The sequence below is a fragment of the Amblyomma mixtum genome, chromosome 2, assembly GCF_055824585.1.
Source record: "Amblyomma mixtum isolate Tamu chromosome 2, ASM5582458v1, whole genome shotgun sequence".
NCBI classification, from domain to species: domain Eukaryota; kingdom Metazoa; phylum Arthropoda; class Arachnida; order Ixodida; family Ixodidae; genus Amblyomma; species Amblyomma mixtum.
Genome location: NC_143013.1, coordinates 262,286,150 through 262,307,944, shown reverse-complemented (window position 1 = coordinate 262,307,944; position 21,795 = coordinate 262,286,150). Strand labels below are relative to the sequence as shown.

At 46.2% G+C, this 21,795-nt stretch overlaps 1 protein-coding gene across 4 annotated transcripts in view; it reads left to right on the top strand.

Annotated features, from left to right (window-relative positions):
- Positions 1–21,421, top strand: part of LOC149363805 (mediator of RNA polymerase II transcription subunit 15-like) — a 136,878-nt gene extending 115,457 nt beyond the window's left edge. For all 4 annotated transcript variants that reach the window (XM_089573738.1, XM_089573739.1, XM_089573741.1 and 1 more), the window contains 11 exons: positions 685–792; positions 1,493–1,575; positions 2,743–2,885; positions 3,610–3,744; positions 6,380–6,443; positions 11,286–11,352; positions 11,813–12,006; positions 13,295–13,467; positions 16,632–16,730; positions 16,949–17,046; positions 21,168–21,421. In XM_089573738.1, coding sequence (XP_089429864.1) covers positions 685–792; positions 1,493–1,575; positions 2,743–2,885; positions 3,610–3,744; positions 6,380–6,443; positions 11,286–11,352; positions 11,813–12,006; positions 13,295–13,467; positions 16,632–16,730; positions 16,949–17,046; positions 21,168–21,230 — 1,227 coding nt within the window. In that variant the 3' untranslated portion in view covers positions 21,231–21,421. The remainder of the gene's footprint in view (positions 1–684; positions 793–1,492; positions 1,576–2,742; positions 2,886–3,609; positions 3,745–6,379; positions 6,444–11,285; positions 11,353–11,812; positions 12,007–13,294; positions 13,468–16,631; positions 16,731–16,948; positions 17,047–21,167) is intronic.
- Positions 21,422–21,795: the final 374 nt, after the last annotated feature.

Sequence of the window (21,795 nt, the reverse complement as noted above, 5' to 3'; positions counted from 1 at the left end):
TCCGCATATATGGACATTAGCCCATTAACGCTATCCGAACAACTGCCATCTGTGGACACTGGATCTGAATACTGGAACCGAAGTAAAAACAGAACTGCTGGCGTGGCCTAATTCACATTTGGCCTCACTATGCAAATCAACCATAATTTTTTTCTTGAAGCAAAGCACTGAACTTTATTGCAGTGAACCTTGACTCATATTTGTGGCACAGCGCTGATGTTAGGTCGTTTGGGTGCACCTGAGCCTTTGCAATTCAGGCTTGGTGCTTTTCAGGTCCCAGACGAATTTTTCGCTCCTGCCGCATAGCATAAATAACCTTGTAATACACCTGGTAACTACACTAACATTGTCATAGTGTCAGAGATCAACAATTTGACTCCGCGTGTTTTCTCCCTTCTGTTAGTAGATTCATTAGGAAAGAAGGACCCAGATTTGTAACTGTGTGCTGCCGAAAGGTCTGCCACCGTGCTAACTTATTTTCGTTCCATTCCAGGAAGGCAGACTTGCCGTTCATGTGCTGAGGTCGTTTGTTCACCACTGAATGCCTAATCTTCCACATGATTTTGAGTTTTCTTGGAATTGGGCTTGTGATGGTGTAGCGTTAAATAAGTTGCCATAGTTAGCTTCAGTTAGCGTTTGCCTGATTTATGCTCATGGGAGCATTGCCCTCTCTAATTGATGCAGGCATCACAGCAGGCCAGCACTGTGCCCAGCCAGTTCCAGAGCCAAGCGACCCCAACATCAGTGGTGGCATCTCAGCTGGCTGTCCCCACTGCTGCTAGTGTAGCCCCGGTAAGTGCCTGTAGATATTTAATAATAAAAATAATAATAATAATGAGAAGAAGAAGAAGAGGAATTAGAAGGACAGTTTTAGTGTTTACACCGTTAAATGAATGCAAGTGGCATCGGAACTCAGCAGAACACATTCCTGAGGTATCAAAATGCAGTCATATGCTGTCTTGTGAGACTGAAGGTGGATACTGTGCTTGCATGTCAGCTTTTTGGTGCCACATTTGTGCCCTGAAATACTAAGCCGCCAAGTTTTTAGTGCATTGTGCAGAAGCATTGTGCGGTCGCAGTCCTCCACTGCCACGCCTAAGCACCGAGTGCGGGTAGGCAGGCTGGTCAGCAGTGCCAAGTGCGTAAGCGAAATGACATGCATTATACAAAGCACAAGTTTTATGGCGTTGAAAATGCAATCAGAAACAGTTCACTCGTACGAACCTGCTGTTGCTTTGTATGAAATGAAAATGGAAATGCAGGAATAAAGCAGTTATTACATTTCATGCATACATTTACAGGTTACATGCATACAGGTAGGCATATCCAAGCAAGCAGTTTGTGCCAAATTGTGTTCAAGCCTCTAATTTATTTTTAGTCTCTTTAACCTCTTTCAGAGGTAGATGTTGATGCAAACACCTTTTCATTTTTCTGTGAAAATGAGCTGTGAAAGAGGTGAAGTTGGGTCATCCCTCCACTTCTCATTTCTCAGGTCTCCAGCCAAGGCCCTGGCAGCAATCAGGGTGCTGTCCCATCGCCAGTGGGAGGGCCGTCCCTGCCAAACAGTGTGCCTAGGTAAGACCTGAGTTTGAGTTCCTTGTCGCTTGAGGCTGCTTGTATGGATATGTACCAGTTCACTGGTGTGATTTTTACATGGAACATTGATTTATTCCATCAGTGAAATGGGGACAGATGTCAGGTTTGTTCTTGGCCGTCTGCAGGCTATCTTCTCTGCAGGAGAAAATGTGGCAATGCTCAAAACAATTGCTAGTATTTGCTTGTGCAGAACAAGGTTGACAGGAAACATCGCCTTGATGTTGCTGTGATCCTATTAGATCCTATTAGGGGTTTTTAAATGGGGTTCCCTGGAGTGGTTTCTGGTCTCCTTGGGCGCCTGAATCTGTGCATGCCACAATCCCCACCTTTCATTTAACAGGTTCATTTTGGGACTCTTCATACTGTAACTGCTTATAGCAGGCAGTTTCACTGTAGAGCCAGTCATTACTATGACTGAATTTGACCAATTTTAGTGCAATAGCATTAGAGTTGTCGTCATACCAAGATCTCTATGATGTCCGGTGTCACGAAATTCGCTGTTCGGTAAAGAGAGGTCACCCTAAACGCATAGCAGGGGTCTATTTGTGGCCAATTTGCGGAGTCTAAGGTAGTTTCGGTGAGTCACGGCTAGTATGCACAGTGTGCCGATGCCCATTGCCAGCCGGATGCATGGAACTCCACATGTAATAAAAAAAATAGTTAATCCGGGTGCAAATCGGTTTTGCTACAAAAATTTGATTTGTGCACCGTTTACTCAGTTCTCTCATGCTGGAGGCCGCTTTTCCCTACGGGTGGCATACAGCGTGAGAGCTAACTTCTGGTTACCCCTCGAGTGTGGATGTTGTATTGTAATTTGAAACTACAGGAGTGCTGGCAGTATGGGGCGCCATTTTATTACCTTTGATTTTCACTTGCATCATTACGCGTTTCTTGTTTTGAGCTGCTGCATGTGGCCATGGTGCCTTCCCATGGTGGAGGGAGGGGGGGATGCGGTATGCGTGCCGACTTTTTTGGCCAGCGGGGACTGTAAACTGGGTGGTAGACCTGTATTCAGAGTCGGCTTAAACACAGCGATATATACCACATCTCCCTTTTGTTTGTCTGTCCCTTTTCTGGTCTTTCCCAAAATGTTGCCTACTTTCACTGTGGTCTCACCGTGGAATCGGCCTGTGTCTGCCCTTGCAGCCAGATGGTGCAGTCTCCAGCCGGAGGCTACGCTCCCAGTCCGTCGTCATCACAGGTGGTGCCTTCGCCTGCGGGCAGCTTCATGGGCCGCACGCCCGGCACTGTGGGAGCACCCTCCCCTGGCAGCACCCTGAGCACACCAGGTGAGGCACCGCAGGCACTGTTTGGAGTACTGTACCAGCACTTGGCTGTGGAACTAGCGTCGAGCGCTAAACAATCTGTACATCTCGCAATGCAGTACCAGTACTGGAAAGCGTTGCCAATTGCCCCAGTGTATGGGCTGTCATTTTTTGGCACAGTAAACGAGTAAAGGTTAGTGCACGTGCTGAGCCAATTCTGAAATGCACCCAGCCAGCCTAGCTGTGTCATTTCATCTGTTTCTCATAAGTATGACATGGGAAAACTGGCCTACCACCATCACTTTCTTCTCCACACTTGGAACAAATTAAACTTTCTAAGCTGCATGCCCCAGCCCTGCACCCACCAACAGTGAACATCCTTAGAGCGGCAGTCATGGAGTCCCTCCGTTATTTGACACAGAAATCAAGATTTGAGCTAGCAGCAATTGAAAGAGCAACAGAAACTTCTCTTCAAAAGAGTTGTAGTGCTGCAGTACTGTCATGTTGCTTTCTGTCATCCTGTAGCAGTGAAACCCCTTTTTATGTCAGGGTAAGTCAGCAAGCCCAATAAGAAGATTTAAAACAAAAACTTCCACCCCCACTGTGTACTTTTGGTTTTTAATATTTGAGAGGTTTTCATATTTTTTTTAATACAAGAGTGGTATTTATGAACATGGCCTCAGCAAGATTTGCCGTCTGGTGTCCTGCGCTAATGGTGGTGTGACTAAAGGGTGCGAAAAACCTGCAGGCAACGTTGGAGCCACGCCTAGTCCTGCAGCCCGCACCCAGACAGACGACCAGGCCTATCTGGAAAAGTTGAAGCAGCTGTCCAAGTACATAGACCCACTGCGGAGGATGATTGCACGCATCGACAAGGATGAAGGCATGTACATTTTTACTCTTCTCCCCTTGTTTCTCCACGATTCCCAGTGCTTTGTGAAAGAAAGTGAGTGAAAAGAAAAGCAAAACCTAGTCAGGTTAGTTGCCTGGGATACTTGTTGAATTCATGCATCCTGAATTATTGTTGTGCATACATCGTATGAACCAGCACATGTATTAAAGGCCTTGCTTACTGGTCATTGTATTTGTCTTACACAGTCCCCTGAAGCAGCTTCTGGGAGTCGCAGTAATAACCAAGCAGTTTTATGGGAAGATGGGATCTTGTTCTTGTCTGACGTTTGAATAATCTTGAAGCTGGTAATTTGTTTTTTCTGCCATTTCTGTTCTAGGCCAGCTGGTTTCATTAATAAACCAGACAGGGCGCTGTGCTGACAAGAAAAGCCGGTGGTTAACACCAAAGGCATATACCGTATTTACTTGCGTAATAGGCGCACTCGCATAATAGGCGCACCCCTAGTTAGGGCGCGAAAAATCAGATTTTTTATTTCCGCGCGTAATAGGCGCACCCCGAACTTGGCACTGTGATCAATACTGTATTTACACGATTGCAAGCCGACGCCTCGCCACCCCCCGCTTCCCAATCTTTATTTTAACAAAGTTTTTGCTGAACTGACTACTAGTCCCTACTAGTGCTGCTGCCGTCGCAGCTGCTGCGGACCCACAGCACGTACAACGACATCGCATAGAACAGCCGCACACGGTTTTCAGGGATGCTCACTTTAAACGCCTGTTTGGAAAGCTTCATCTTCAGCCGGAAACGTTCCCGACTTAGGCCCACGAAAACCTCGGCGCTTGGAGTCGCGTACGAAAATTTAGGGACGCCGCAGTCGCAACTGCCGCACTTCTCGGCCATGTCGTATTTTCCGACCTGCCGCACGCTTGCCGTGTTCGAGAGCAAACTCCCAGCTGTGTAGCTGTTAAGGTGCTTGCCTATCGAGCTAAAGCTAAAACAGCAACGCTCCGCGGCAATGCCATAAACCACGATAACTATCGCGCTACCGCAAATCCCGCCACTTGACAGCAATTTCAACAACAACAAAAACGAGCTGGAGATGCTGATGGCGATATAGATAGCGAAAGCTCGCGGCGGAGGAAAACGACGATGATGATGATGAGCTTGACCTTGGGCGCTCTCTGTGGGCGGCGTCTGGAAGCTCCTGTGCGCGTGTGTGGCCTCCACGATCAAGCGCCCGTTGCGCTCAGCCGGAGCCGATCGCGGAGGCCTCGGCGCGTGCATTCCAAAGGCTATTCCCGCGTGGGTCGCGGAAAGTTTGGGTGCGGCCCTTACACGGATCTTCTTTTTTAACATTTTCTTCGCGAAAACGGGGTGCGGCCCGAGTGCGTTTACGCGGTGTGTTCAATTTTGTGAGTCGAAAAATTTCCGGAAATTTTACCCCGCGTAATAGGCGCACCCCGAACTTTGAGCCGGATTTTCTGGAAAAAAAGTGCGCCTATTATGCGAGTAAATACGGTATAGCTTGGTGATGTTCCATTCGTATGAGTTGTGGGGCGGGTTGTTCCATTCTCAGAGTTCTTTTTAGCACACACAAAGACAACACTAAGTACCAGGAAGACAGTACATGGCGCTTCCTGTCCTGTCTTCCTCGTGCTTTTGTGTCGTCTTTGTGTTCACTAAAAAATACTCTGAGGATGTTCCATTCCTTTAACGGAATTTGTGCGTTGGGGTCTTTCAAATTTCTCTGGGTTTTTGAGCGATTTGTGAGATTCGTATGCGACTATCGTTGCAGGAGACTCAGCCAGGGCGGCCATTATTGGCAGATTTTTTTATTGACTGCACCTGGTGTAGTTTTGAGGGTTGGTTTATCAGGCGAGTGGGTGTGTGGTATGAAATTTTGACTCTTATAAAAAGAATCTTTTTTTTTTTTTGTGAACCCTTCTCCAAATCGATGTCAACCTTTCTGGAAAAAAAAAGAGAGTTCATTATGCGACGAAATATGGTAGTTGGCAGGGGCTATTCCAACTGCAAATCATGTCACTTCCACACATAGTAGAGTTTTCAGAGTTACTACTTCAGTGTAGGTTACTAATTTGAGCTGTCAAATTTTTGTGCAGAAAACTAGGATTTAAGTAGGGCAGTACTGAAAGGAGAGTGCAAAATATGATATTTGAATGCTTCCAGATTTCAGGCTTAGTCACCATATATTGTGTCACACTACCCCAAGTTACAATACCCCAAGTTACAATACCCCAAGTTACAATACCCCAAGTTACAATACCCCAAGTCACACTACCCCAAGTCGCACTACCTCAAATCGCACTACCCCAAATCGCACTACCTCAAATCGCACTACCCCAAGTCACACTAGCCCAAGTCACACTAGCCCAAGTCACACTAGCCCAAGTCACACTAGCCCAAGTCACACTAGCCCAAGTCACACTAGCCCAAGTCACACTACCCGAGTTGCCTCAGTTGCTGTTCAGCGTACATGTGCTATGAGAATTGTAGAGTTGCATGGCTGAAGTTTGTGAACTAGGCTCACAGTGCCTGTGCTGAATAGGTTATGTTTCAACAGAGTTGTATGTTATGTAGCTGCAAGTGTAATTCCTCTGCCTGCACATTATCACTCACATTCTTGCATGCACTTTATTTTTGGCAGACCGCAAGAAGGAGCTGAGCAAGATGAACAACCTCCTTGACATCCTGTCAGACCCCAACAAGAGGTGAGAACAGTGGGTTGACAAACCTGCTTACTGCATCTTGTAAGGGGTCAGTGTTGCATTTGAGCCCTTCTTTGCATCTTGCCCATTGCATCTCATGCCAGTCGTCTGTCTGCTGCCTGTGCACCCTGCATGAAAGCACTTGTTGCTCTGTGAACTGAGTGCAAATTGCTTGATGCCGAATGTTGCTTGCAATGCCAGTTTTTCATCTTTTGCATCGATGTATATTGCATTGGGGGTTTTGGAAGCAGCAGAGCCACTTGCGGTGAGCATAGGGTGGAGACAGTGGCAAAGTGCACATACCTGCACCAGCAGGATCGCCCGGTAGCTTCTTTTACTGGTCACGAGACTTCCAGTAAAGCTTGCCCAGCTGACTCATAGGCAGCTGGGCACTGCCTTTCAGCTGATACCATTTCTGAAACTTCGTGTATAGAGAGGTGGAGAGAGATTGCTTTGCTGTTAGTTCCGTAATGCGAAATGCATAACAGAGTGAAACAGACAGTAGAACACAAATGTATAGTTCAGCATGTTTGTTTGTTTTTTCAGGTAGAAAAAAGGGCAATTAAGACGCAAGTGCATTTGCGTGTGTTCTGTAGGACAACTGCGCAGTCGGTTAATCTCTGAATTCTAGCCAGTGCCGTGTGTTTGTGTGAATGGTGCCCAAGTCTCTCCAGATAGAAGGCTGTGCCCCGTACTTTCGCAGCATACTCAGCCTAGCCAGCATATCGGGTCAAATCAAATCAATTTGTTTTTCCCTCTAACAATACAGATGGAGTGGTTTTAGATAAAGCTCTGATTCAATTTTCAATGCTTTGGTCCACTGCTATCCTGCCCATACAACAGCCTGGCTTCACTTCAAACATCACTTGTTACATTGTCTTATATCGGTGGTCGCTGCTCAGAACACTAGCTGTCAAGTCACTGATGAGCACTGCTGTGTACATTCACTGAATGTTTGCATTCTGCTTATAGGCTTCCAGACATTCCTGTGTCCCTCGAGCACTCTTTGCCAGTGTCACTGCTTCACATTCTTTCCAGTTCTGTGCTTCCTTCTGATGTGCACATTTTTTTTTTCAAACACTTTGCTGTCGTGATTGCTTTGCTGACCGCTTCGCTTGCTCCGAGAAATTTTGTAAGCATGCTTTGAAAGCATCATGTGAGAGGCAGGCACTGCCTTTGTTGAGTGTTGCACAAAATTTCAGGCAGTGTGGTACAAAGGCTAGAGGGAGTAAGAAGTGAATTTAAGTCCTGTTTCGCCACTAATTTTTGTCACCTTGTTGTTAGCCTTCGTGGAGGAAGGGAAAAGTTGTGTAACACTGCTCTGTAGCTGGAAGATGCAGTCCTACTGTATTTAACGAAGAATTTCCAGCACTTTCGGTGCTGTGCCATTCTTGTGCCGTCATGCTGCATCTCTTCATAATGTTTTTGCAAATGTGCCCTTCTCTTGTGCAAGGCAATAGATGAGTGAGGGGGGTTGGGGCAATGTCGATGTTTTCTAATTTTCTGCTTGCTGCCTTCAAGCCCCTCCTTTAATCATAGCAAATTCATCTTAAGGGACGCGGCACGCAGTTAAACCCGGATGTGACGAAATTGAGAAAAGTCCGTAATTTTTCTTTACGTGCACGTTTTCGTTGCATCTAGTTTTCACGTGAAAACTTGAAAAGACTGTGCAGAACAGAAGCCAAAATGAAAAATAAATGTAGAAGAAATGGCCTGCCAAACGTTCACAGTAAACCTCTGTCGTAAACATGGAAGACATTTTGCGATCAGGTTGATTATGCAAGTGTGGCCGCAGCCACCAGCATCTGCACTGCGTATCGCACGAGGAAATCATGACACTGGTACTCACAGGATGGGGAGAGTTGGGGAGGAGGTGACGTCAGATGCACCTGTCTGTCTCCACGTGTTTGTCAGTTGTTAAAAAAGAGAGGTCTAAGTCTTCCTGTCGGCCATTGCCGTGGGAAATCGACTCTGTCTCGTGTTTCCGGTGCTCTCCACTGTCCCCACTCCTTCCGCGCGTCTGGTGTTGGCGCCTGAATCGTGTGAGCAGTTGAGAGTTGGCAATGAACACGCACTGCTCGTCCCATGCCTTCTGTGCTACATCCTGTTGCACCCTGTTTCTGTAGTGCCACTTAGTGTGACACTACAAAAATTGCTGCATTTGTCAGGGAGAGGCTCTGGAGCACAGTACGTTGTGTCAACTGCGTTCACTTTTTTAAATCGTAGACCTTACTCTCATGGCGGTTTGTGTTTTATTATCGTGAAACTTTCACATAATTTGACCAAAGGAACATAGGACTAGTTAATGGATAGCCTGCGTGGCGAGTTGGTTGTATCAAGGTCGACCGCCGCAACATCTTCGGTACGTGGAGTTCGCAGATACGCTCACTTCAATGGGGGCGGCATTGGGGGAATAGAGAAACTTCATAGTATAGAGGAATTCGCTACATTAAGGTTCGTTACATCCAGGTTTAGCTGTATTTTTCTGTGGGCAGGTTGAGAGTCTTTTCTCATGCTTGCTTTGATTAGGTTCTCCCTGTCAGGATTTGCACTAGCATTACCCAGACTTCGTGCTTCCTGTTTGGCTACTAACCAAGAGCTGCAGTGGCATTGTGTTGTGTTCTTACTTTCTCTTTTACTGTCTCTTTTTTTGTCCTCTGAACAAGCAGATCAATGTGAGTAGAATTTATCGGGTCTGGAGAATTTCGCTCCATACCTGTTCTTGGGAAGCAGAACAGAGTGGCTTAAGCCCTTGTCTTGTTAATTAAGAACTCTGTTTAGTGTTTCACATTTGACATTGAAGTTCAGCTACATCTCGCAGAATTTGTTTCAGTGGCCAAGTGCTTACAGTATCAGTGCAGCTCACAATGTACCGTATTTACTCACATAATAATTGCACTCGCATAACTATCGCACCCCTGAATTTTGTTGCCAAAAATTAAATTTTTTTATTCCCCGCATAATGATCGCACCCTGAACTTGCCGCTGCGATTTGTCGTGTTCCAAGTCTAGCCAACGATGATCATACTTCACAGATGGCACGTGCAAATGGCCATCTTGCTCTGTCAGCCACCTTTTTTGCTTTGATGTCCCGCACTGTTACAGTGGCAGCCGCCTGTTGGTTGACCTGCAATCACACGGGCAGTCTAGACAGGGTTATGCTTAACCCAGGATACCAAACTTAAATGCAGTTAGCTCGAATCACGGTTCGCCATTATCACAAGGCTAGCCACCATTCTGGGCTGCAGAGCAATGAACGAAGTGACACGGTTGTCCAGAGCGAAGCAACATTTGCAAATATCTAGCAGCACAGTTGGTGCAGTGTAGTTGGCGCAGTGGCGAAAGTGCAATCATTATGCAAGCAAATACGGTATACACTGGCCTGATGGATGGAGTGTGTTGCGTTACTTGAATGTATGCCAAATGCATGCTGTTTGATTTGTACGGTGGTGTTGGTTTGCATGATGGGATGACGACTTGGTGAAATGAATCGACAAAGCAAGTTTTGTGCATGCTGATGATGCATGGTGCATGAAACCTTGTGGTAATCTGTTGTTGCTGCTCAACTTTGATCGTGTGTGTGTTTAAGAGATGAGATGTTCTTTGCATTGCTCTCTTTATCAGTGTCCTGATGTGACACTTGTTCCTTATTCTCTTGTGCATTTTTATGAGTACACCTTTTGTTAGGGAATGTTTGCATGCATATAGTGTACTGCTTGTGCATGTCTGGTGCACTATACACGAGCTGTGGGTGGCATTGTGACATACCCATGACTGGTGAGAGTCGTTTACCAGGTCTAGGTATCGACTTTTATTTTACTTCCCTACCTGCTTCGCTCAGAGCATCACATACTTCGAGAACAGTGCACTGATATGCAGCTTCAACATTTATTTGTATCCCATAGTAGTGCACATAGAGAAAACATGTGTGACAAACGTGTCCTCAACACAAGCTTGGCTGTAGATCACCAGAGTGTGGCAAATTTGGAGGTAGAAGTTGGTGATCATGAAAAAACTGACACTGCCTTGTGACTGCAAACTACTTACAGCTACGTGCGACTTAGATTTGGCCTAGTTGTCTGGAGGCTCTCAGTTTAGAAAAAGTACTTGTCTTTCTTGTCACTGAAAGTAGGTCTGGAGCAAGAAATGCTTTCGCAAGAAATGCTTTCGCAAGAAAGCATTTCTTGCCAAGCATATTCCACGATATATGCATGTGCATATATCTTGGCATATGCTTGCCAAGATCCCCCTTGCAATTATTCGATCAGAGTCCACTGGCCATCCAGAAGACAGTTCATAGTTCACGGGCAGCCTATAGACAGTTCACAGACAGTTCACAGACAGTCCGCAGACTCTGCAGACAATCTGCAGACAGTTCATAGACAAAGGCACACACCATAGACTCCACAGCTTTTCCTTTAGCCAGCATAACTGTTTGTCCTCTCACGCTATTGAATAAAATGCAGATGTTAGGCTATATGTGAAGTGATGCTTGACGCATGTGCTTTACTTTATTCAGGGAAACTCTCCTAACTCGCTCTCATTAGCTACATCAGACAAGGTACGAGCTTGCAAGTCATGGAAATATTTAATAGAAATCTTTTCACACCAGTTTTGAAGCAAGGCTCAAAGCAAGTTGTTTTAAAGCCAATTTAAACACGCTTATATAAAAAAAGAAAGAGGTATTGGTAGCAAGGAGCATTGGTGACACGTAACATCTTGACTTTACTGCTGGTTTCTCATTTCTGCCGTCTCAGTGCTTCTGATGGTTGCTGCTTGTCTGTCCATGAGTGTCCTCCATGGAAAGGTACAAACTGCCTTCATCTGACTATTTTCATCTCCCAGATGTCCAATGGAAACTCTGTTGAAGTGTGAACAAGTCCTGGAGAGGCTGGAACTGAAAGTCAAATCAGTAAGTCTGAGTATCTGTTTGTCTCTGCATCACTGCTTTATGTTGGTGAGTGTGGTGTTGTGCATTCTAAATTATAGCTGCTGCTACTCCTGTGAATTTTGCATTTTTTTGGGGGAGCGAGGGAACCATGTCTTTAATGTGGGTTGTCCATGGTTGTTCTCTCATATTTTCCAGTGCCTTCTATAGCTAGAACTAGGTATGATATGGTGGGTCATTATACAGGTTCATACAGTACCTGATCAGCGCATCTGGGTTCGCTCGTAGGGCAGTCATTGTAGTGCTGCAAACTGCTACCTTGGCCACCCCTTTGAAGCAGCACGAGATTCAGAACGCTGTGTCAAACACAAACCAACTGCTTACTTAGTCCGACTTTGGGCGTGGAGGTAGCTTTGCTCTTCAGTGGAATGGGTCAGATGGTAGGTGTGAGAATCCTTCCGGCTTCCTTCCTTTGCCCCAACAGGCGGAAGGTTTTGCGGCTGGCGCTGGCGTGGCCGGCGTGGCCCCAGGTGGAGGAGGACGCCTACCAGAGCAGAACATATGCCAGCCGTTGCTGGATGCGGTGGCCAGCCACATCAAGTCGCCCATGTTCAACCACACGTTGAGCCGAGTCTTTGGCCCTGCCATTACGACCTTGCTGGGGCCTTCGCCCAGGAGGTGAGCAGCACACTAAACCGCACAGTCACAAAAGGATGTTTTGGCGCTATTCGTACAACTCGGAACTATCACAGCTTTGATGGTTCCATGAACACCAAGGCAACATTGAGGAAACCTGGTGTGTAGTGGTAAACGTGTGCAGATTTACGTGGACAGCATGCAACAGAAAAAAGCTTTGCATATCGGTTTTGTTTTTATACAGGGTGATGTTTTTTTTAAGCTTTACAGATTTATGAAGGTTATATTGCCATTAGTTTTGCAATATAACCTGCCCGGTAAAATAAAAAAGTTTATTAGTTAATGGATTGTTAATTATTGAACCATATGAGGCATGTAATGTCCGCTTTGCTGTGCAATCCAGCTCAGCAGACCGAGCTGACGTATCCCTCACAGTTTTTACTTTAAAGATCTGTAGAGGTTAAAAAAAATCACCCTATATTAACCTCAGTACAATGTGATAGCGATTACTGTAGCCTTAAAAGCCAGAATCATGAGTGGTTAAATGCTGCATAAAGGTTTAAGTCCTGTGGGGTTGAGCATGAAGCAGTCAACTGCCAGGCTTTGTGAGTGCATCAGGCATCCTGGAACTGCAGATCTGACTTGGCCAAGGTGGGCTCATTTAATTGTCTTTTTGAAAGGAACAAACATCTGTCCACTAAAGGATGACCGTTTCTTAAGAAAAAAAATTGATAGGTGCTTAACGTAGTCAAACCGAGTAGACGTGCGAAAGCAGCTGTTCATTCTTCAATCTTTAAGCTCTGCCTTAGGGGTGTGGCATGATATCTTTAGTGGGTTAATGGCATGTATGCTGAATTGGTAATTTCTACTTAACATTCACAGATGTTGGCGAGTCCTCATATACCACTACCAGCGCATTGGCGCAGAGGATAAGCGATGCGCCACTGCACTGGCGGGTGGCTGTTCCTGTCACAGCCACCGGTAGGGATTAATTGTGCAACCCATGTTACTCTTCCCGAGCAACCTCTCGTGCCATCTGTTGGAGCACAGCTAAAGCGGTTGCTAGGCAACAGTGACTCAAGGTCGTTTGGTAGCCACACCGCCACGAGAATACGCGACGAACTGAGCTGGGCTCCAGTAGTGTTGCTTTTGCAACAAAAAAAAAACACGCTGCTTTATTATGGGAACTGAGCAAATACCAGGGGTACCTCTTCTGAGGTCACCACCTTCCAGCTGCCTGCTTTCTGCCAGAAGCCAGTAGCGAGTGGGGTGGTGGCATTTTGGCAAGTGACAGAAGAAGTGAGTGCAAGTGTGCCTCACTCACGTGCAGGGCCGGCAGTCCCCCGGCTGTGCCTGCCAAACGGCGGCGCCTGCCCGAGGAAGTGGTGGAGATCCCCGACCTGCTGCAGGGGGAGATCGCCCACCTGGACCAGCGCTTCAAGGTGCAGCTGGACCCCAGCCAGCACCTGGGCTCCCGCACTGTGCACCTCATATGCCAGCTGGGTGAGGAATCTCTCTCTCGACAGGGCTTGCTTCCGAGGTCAGCTGGTCCTCTGTATGCTCTCAATGTCGGCCACATCACGCACTTCACAGTAGGACCACTTCGAACAGCACTCTCTTTGTGGTGCCACTTAGAGGGAGTGGCAGCTGATGTTTTAGCGCGAGCATCTGGCATGACCTGCAGGTGCTTTCTACATGTGTCTGCCTCACAGAGAAGAAATGTTTTAGAATTTGTTCTCCCATTTCCCCTCAGAGGACAATAGCTGCCAGGCTCTCTTGTATCACCTCTGTATCTTGCCGATATTTGAAGTAAACGTAGAGGCTAGTGGGCAGGAGAGAGTTGTAAAGGGTAATAGCAGACTTTTATTTTCTATGACAGTCTCAGCTGACTGGCACTGAAAGTAGTATAGAGGAGGCACTAGTGAGACTACTAATATGGCACCATCCAATCATTCGAATTTGTCTTATACCAACAGTGTCTGGTTTTCTGGATCGTCCTCGTTCCTTTCTTGTGGTATGCATGGTTTGACGCTATTTTTTCCTCAAATTCAAAAAATATCTAGTTTAAGGCAGAGGCTGCAGTGTAGCTTTCAAAAGCGACATGCTGATTCAGATGAGTGGAATAAAATTTTAAAGTTTTGGTAACTTGGCTGTTGTTACTTAACCATTGTATGTAGCTCAGGGATGCCTTGGCTAACTTAATGAGCCAAGCCATAAAGTTGTGCAATTTCATGTAGGAATACTTTTATTTTTCTTCTGGTATTGCAGTCTATTAGTGTCACTCTAGTCATTGTTTCTGAGGCATTGTATGACAAGAAAAACTTTGCAGTGAACCAGTAATTCAAGGTGTCTGAATTTAAGTTAACAAGGGTTTGATAATCTTTCATCAAGGGTATTTTCTTTGTGAAAAGCAATAGCGGGATCACTTTTCTTGAATAGTCTTTGTTTAGTTTCCTGCTGCATAGTGATGATGCAATGTCATGAATGTTGTCAACAACCTCATTGACTTTATGGGGAAATATGAATGGTCTATGCGAAAATGCATTTTTGAAGAGAATAAAAAAAGATTGTGTTATAACTTTATAACTTGTGCCGAATGCTCAAATAATAGTGGCAGTGATACATGCCATTATTTAAAAATTTGTTGAAATGTCACAAAAGAAAATCGTGAAACTTAGTTTTAATCGGCTTTACTCAGAGAATGCCAAGTTGAAGGAAGGATTACGAAGGAGTCTCTTTGTATGCGTGAGTCAGAACTTCGCATAGTTTTGTAGACCAGAGATTAGAGGGCATATAGCTGTGCTTTAGAAACCCAGTGTTGCATTCTCGGGTGGTACATTTTCCCGGCTGCTACGTTTTCATCAGCCAGTCCTGTCCAAGGTTCCATAGAATCTCATGTAGTATGAACTCAGCTGTTACATCGCAATTATGGCAGCATTCCTCAATGCTACAACGCAAATGTCACTTTGTGATAGCGCTTTATCCTATGCCAGGATTTTGACAGCCTACATTTAGTGAGTGTGGAACGGCGGTAGAAGACTGTCCAAAGGACACTCGACACCATCGGCGCTTGGCTGCCATTCTGTTTGGCTGTTTCCGGTGTGTTGCACCCATGCCAGTGCTGAGCACTCACATACATGCCAAAACGCTTGTGATTTCTGCTGCCATGGCGCCTGAAAAAACTTAGCGGTCACTTAAGTTTCGTCTTTAAGAGTAGAACGCTGTAGCATTATTGGTCCCGTTCACATCACCTACTCAGTTACCTAATTTTTGATCAGCATACTCGTAATTTCTCATGTATGCATCAGTACATGTCTCAAGGCACCTAGCCAAGTAAAAGACCATATTGCATTCACTAGGTCCTCCTTTATTCAGCTGGAACCAACAAGCCGTTGTGATCCATGGGTCATGCAATCCAAAGGTCCTGGGTCAGATTTCCACCTAATTCACCCCAATTTACTTTTCACTCCAATTACTTTACTTTCCATATTTGAACTATTCTAAGACGTTCGCAACCAATCCCATTGCTCTAGCACTAATTTGTCTGACTTCTTAATTTCTTTGCTTCCTTGGGGATTATGGCGTTGCAAAACGCCAATGCCGGCTTTTCTGCAACAGGGGGCCCTGAATGCTGTTGCGTTAAAGTGTGTTTTGAGCGGCTGTGGCGCCTCAAGTGATTGGAGCAACGTGGACTCTGGAAATTTTTCACTGCACTTGCGCCACTTGTTGCAGAGTCCACTCAGTTGCTTGCATGTGAAACGCCCTTTACGTTAATCTTTTTGCATCTCATGGTACACTTCCATCGCCGATGCGGCGTGAGCATGAATGACTGAAGGCGTTAAAACGAAACTATGCCATGGGAAACGTCGCGCAGGCAGCACGGTACAGACGCATGGGTTGAAAGCTTTAAGGCTTGTTTCTGTCATTCACGTTGGCCTTGCAGCCTGCAGCTTAAAAACGGGTTTTCCAAGTTCCAACAAATGAGATTCACCTAGGATTAAAGTGGCTGCTGCAAAAATAGCGCAGAACCACACGCACCTGCCCAAACATCCCCGTCTGCGCGTCCTCCCTTTTCGCTGCTGCCTCCCGTCCACCAACAGCTGATCAGTCAGACGGAGAGCCATCGCTAGGCATTTATGATTGTCGCGGCTTTGTGACTGTCGCGATCATTCGGGACACTCAAAAAGCTGCATGCAAATTTAAGAGAAGCATGCTGCCCCTACTTAAAATAAAAAAGAAACATGGCAGACTACAAGGTGCAGCCCCTGTTACAAGTATACAGCCTAAGGAGTTCACTTCTAAGCTGCTTAGTGGGGCTCCCTAGCACATCTAGCAGTTCAAAGCTTGGGAGGATTGAGGACTCGAAGCCACTTACCGTTCCAGAGATTACAGTCAATGAGTGTGCGTAACCAGGCACCTTGAAGGCCTCACAAGCAATCCCATTGTAGTGTATACTTTTGACAGGGGGGTGTACCTTTTTTCTGACGCGCTTCACTGCTACTACATTCCCGGCTGGTACGTTTTATTTCTGCGGTCCCTTGAGAAGCATAACAGCAGGGTTCTAGTCAGTGTATAAAGGAAGAAAGTTATGCATATTGTGCCGCACTGTTTCCATTATCAGAGTAGGTCTCCTTGTCATCTTTCCTTGTCACCTCTTCTTGCTGCAGATGACAAAAACCTACCCTGTGTTCCTCCCATAACTGTGGCTGTGCCAGAAAATTACCCAAGCCGGCCACCCCAGTGCAATGCCAGCAGAGATCAGTACGGTAAGTGGTGGAACAGTTGTGTTTCGTGGGTCTGCATGACAGGCTTGTAGCAGAGGCTTTCAGTCAGCAATGGCAGTCCCCCATCCAGTTTAATTTGAAAGTACTGCTTGCATAATCATATTAATAATGAAACATTCAGGAAGATCTTTTTCTTTTTTTTTTACAGCAGGGCAACATTGCACTGACTGTGTTTTGCTTCCTTTTCCCATTCTTTCCAGATTCAACGCAGTTTCTTAGAAACATTCTTAACTCCTTGGACATTCATCTCAACAAGATGCCTGAGAAGTATTCAGTCACATCACTTCTAGACACATGGGTAAGTGCAGCTGTGTTCAGCCAGCGCCTCCTCTATACTTTCTGTGCCTGGGAGAACGAGAGGCGAACAATGGGAGCCCGCCGTCGGGGCTAGTACGGCCTTTCGCCGCCACGCGCCGCCACCGGAGTAGGATCACTGCCGCGCCGTCGCTCCGTCGCTCATAGAAACGCAGACCGTTCGCTCTGTTGTTCTGTCGTTGAGTTTTCGGCTGCATTCATGTTGTTTCAAGTACAATCAAAACTTTTTTTAAAAGGAAGCTCAGAAGCACTTGTCGCTAAGGGTAACCGGACCATTTTAGTCGTGTCTTTCGCGGCTACTGCTGTGCAATGCGCTCGCACGTCGTCTGCTGCGCTGATATGACAGCGCGCGCCTGCTTAAATCCATGAACCAGTTATGAATCCAGTTATGAACCAACAAGCCCAAGCTTATACCCTTCTTAAATCCACTGCGTGGAAAATTGTTCTGCCGCCTTTAAGTTCGCTTGTCTGAGGGTCTCTATGTGAAAGCAGTGCTTGGCAGCAGCTAATACTGAAAGCTTGGGCTCTGAAAGAGCTCCGTCGCGTGCTGTTGTTTACTCATGTAAGTAGCACGTAAAGCCATTAGACTGCTTCCAAAGCGGTACCTGATCCCGCGTTTCCTTCGTAAAGTTTTTGAGAGTTACCATTGTCGCCACCGAAGCCAGAGTTGGCGCCAGAAAATGTGAAGCTTTGCCAACTGGTTTCATCATTTGATCTGCTGCGCACTTCCTACAAGACTGCATGGCGTCTCGAGTCGCATCGTTGACGCTCAACTTGAGCGTGTATGGTACGCGCGAAAAATGCGCCCTGCTGTCAGTGCCACCAGCTATGTAACGTGAGACACTGCATCATCTGGCTGCACATAACGCTGCGCAGATATAGAGGTTCATATATTCAATATCAGTGCGTTGTGAGTCAACACTTACTCAAACTCGAAAAAAAAAAGTATTTATTGTGAAGGCTAACTTCTACACGGCAGTAAAACGTACGCCATCCTCAGAGCCTCGCGTACTTTCGCAAAAGGGGCTTTTTTGTGAAATGTTTAACTATGTCATGCATGTCACTGACATTGAATGCGTAGTTGCAGAGAAGCGGCCTCAGGAAACGAACCGATATAAGGTTCATGAGCTCGTTGATGCCATCGCTCTTGCACTTCAGCAACTTTGAAGCACAAAGGGCTGGGACAGCGTGCTCTACTAATGTAGTGATAGGCTTTTTCAAGGTCTGATCGTCCTGCAGGGCGCGGTCAGCAAAAGCTCTTAATGTGTCGAGAACGAAGAGAAGTTGATCTGACGGGTAGAGCAGCCCACCTCGGTCTTGGCTGCGGGTGAACTGAAGGAGTGGCTGGTTGCTAACCGGCTTCATACACAAATTAAGGCAGTTCTCGCAATCCATATGCTCGCCAACAACTCGTGCAATGTAACCGCCCACATAAGCGGTAGCCGAGATCTGAAGCGACGGCAGGTGCTGTGGAAAAATTGTAGTAGTAAGCCTCAGAAGCACAAATCTTGCTCTCGACAGCTTCGGCGCTGCTTGCACAGTCGACGTCAGGGGAGGCTTTGGAGCTGAAGTAGAAGTTGGTTGCGCAGAAGAAAGGACGTCAGCGGGTAGGAGTCTTGGCATCGAAGCACATTCTTTGTGGGCAATATTGGATACTGAATTAGACGCAGCGATCCCGGTCTTCAGTAGCTTTTCGAGACCTGACAATGCAGCCCGAACATCCAACATGTCGTTACACCCGGATGACATTCGCAAACTACCAAACACGGATTCAATAGGATCGCTGCTGAATTTTCGGGTGGGGACGAAAAAGAACTCTTCAGTCAGCATGTGGGGACAAAAAAGAACTCTTCAGTCAGAACTCTTCACTCAGCATGTGGGGACGAAAAAGAACTCTTCAGTCAGCATGCTGACTGAAGAGTTCTTTTTCGTCCCCACCCGAAAATTCAGCACCGATCCTATTGCAGATATTTGACACACGCCACTGTAGAATAGGTAGTGATCAGAATTGCCTGATAGGTTTCGTCTGTGAGAAGTTCACGGGTATGCCCAGATCTTTTTTTTTAGCCCTTCTAAATACATAGGGAAAGTGACTTCAAGCCATTCAAGCCGCGGATCAGCACTGTCGTCGAATTGGCGAGCATCCGGAAAATGTTGGTGTATGTGCTGCGTCGTGTTGCTGATATCGTGAAGCACGAACCACCAATAAACGTTCTTCACGAACGTAATGGTTGGCCCTCCAGCTGAAAATGACACGGCAGAAGTGCGCCCAGCCTGATCCTTGAAAAAGAAACAAGAATCGTACTCCGCGCGGCCGATCAGCAGTAGCCGAGCTTCTCGTATCCTCGAGGAGCGCGGGCATCGAGGCACCCGCCGCGCGCGACGTATTCTACTCACACAGCGCCTCCTTGCGACAGCCGCGAGCGGCGGCGGAGCCGTCGCCCGACGGCCTGAGGAGAGCGTTCGCCCAGGCACAGAAAGTATAGAGGAGGCGCTGGTTCAGCTCATTAGAAAAGCTATAAAGCCGCAGCGATAGCTCAGTTGTCAAGGTGCTCGGCTGCTGACCTAAAAGACGCGGGTTCGATCCTGGCTGCGACGGTCGCATTTCGATGGAGATAAAATGCTAGAGGCCAGTGTGCTGTGTGATGTCAGCGCACGTTCAAAAACTTCTGATGGTCGAAATTTCCGGAGCCCTCTTGGAATTGAGGCCAGAATATTTCAAATACTGACATCAGTTGTGATGGCTTGTGTGACGGTATCACTGTGAACTTTTTTTTCTATTGATGGTAATTATGCTTTGCATTCAACTGTTCACATACCACTATTGTGAGTAACCTTGCCAAGCTGCAAAGCATCTAGGTTTATTGCACTTCGAGTGCTGTTATTTACTGGATGCACTTGACCTTGACGGTGCAAAGCCCTTGAGCTTGCTCATTTTAGAATCATGGTCACTGGTAGTGTGGAAGTGTGTTTAATGTCACGCATTTCTTTTTAAGAGTTGTTCTGAAATGAAGCACTTTGTTGATGATGTAGAGCCAGAAGTAAAGACTATTGTCATATCCACAAGCAAGTTCCCATAACAACCAACCACTGCTTTCAGTCAGAGTGCTATGCTGCCTTTTTATGTTAGCATTTTTTGCAACATTCTCAAAATGAGGGAGTAATCCATAAGAGGTGTATCCAGACTACAGCCCACGGATTAGTTTTGAACCACAGACCGGGCGTCATGCTTGCTCATGCCAAGTCTTCTACCGGCTGGAGTATGCAAGAAATGCAGAGCACTTTTTTTGGTGATGAACCGGGGAAATTTGGCTGCGATATATATGTGAACGTCACACGGTGAAATAACATGTCGCTTGCATATTTGAGTTTGGGATCAAACAAAGTAAGTGCAGCACTTAACAACATACTACAGTGCTCCAGGTGTGCCCATGGATCGAGTCTATCTGCTGTAGCTAGACGAAGCCAGTACTGCACTTAACTATCACCCAAATTCTGAGCCCATCTCACCATTGTAATAGATTTTTCACAAAAAGATGGGGTGAAGCGTGCTCTGAGCATTTCGTGGAGCAATGGGGCGAAGAATATATCACTACCAACTTGGTCTGTCTGTGATTTTGGCCCGTTGTCTGGATGCTATAGCGGTCTCGGTGACACACTGTCGAACCGATGTAACCTGTCCATGGCCTGGCCTGTGGCCCGTTTTCTGGTACACCTGTAGCAACATTCCATCAGTGTTTGTTGAGGCTTTAACACAATTAATGCACAGATTCAATACAGATATGTTAAGCTGACATGTACAAATTCTTTTTAAGCATTCAATTTGGGCATAATATAGCAGCACAAAACAATGGCAACATTGAAGAATTTGTATAGGTGGCCTGTGCTAGTAACTGAAACTGTCAGAAATGAATATGTGGCGTTCTGTGGCTCTCAATGTTTAACTTTGGCACTGGTACCTACGTGATTATTTTATGCTTTTAACTAACATTACGGGCGAAATTCTGAAATGTCATGTGACTGAAAACAGTGACACTGTTTATGACTTTCGGTCTGTACTACCCGGACAGTGCCGTGAAGGTAATTGTTTGCTTCTCTGTGCAGGAAATGTGTGTTCGTAAAGCCTGCTCTTTACCGGACACCATGGCAACCACTGGAAGAGATTGATGTAGACTTTTGGCCTAAGTTGACTCATCTTCTCAGGACCTGAAATCACCATGGCTGCTGCCTTCCGAGCTATCATCAGCCCACAAAGCACCAAAATGTTTTTCACACTTTCTGGCTGGTCCAATCGTACCTTGCTTGTAAATACTGTTCATTGTTGCTAAGAGAAAAAATACAATCTTTTGTTGAACGTCTCTGTTCTTGTGCTCTTTGAAACAATCAGTGGCTTCACTAGTTACAGTGCAACAAGAACCATGTTATTCCCACTGTAAGTGTGCTGTAGACTGCTGTTAAAGTGCACTGAAGAGGAATCTGAATCGTATTTTTACCGCTGGAACTCGATCTACATGTTCCAAGCATCCTTAGGAACGCCGAATTATTGCCCTGTGTGGCCGATTTCCCTAATTTAAATCCTATTAAACGACCTGGCTCCTGCCTTTCTTTTTTTTAATTCCCCGCGAACTATGGGAGGAGTAAACCAACTTTTCAACCAGTCCCGTGGTGGCTTCCCGCTCTGCCATCGGCGGAGTGATACTTAGTGATCAGTGAAAGCAAAGAGTCCACACGT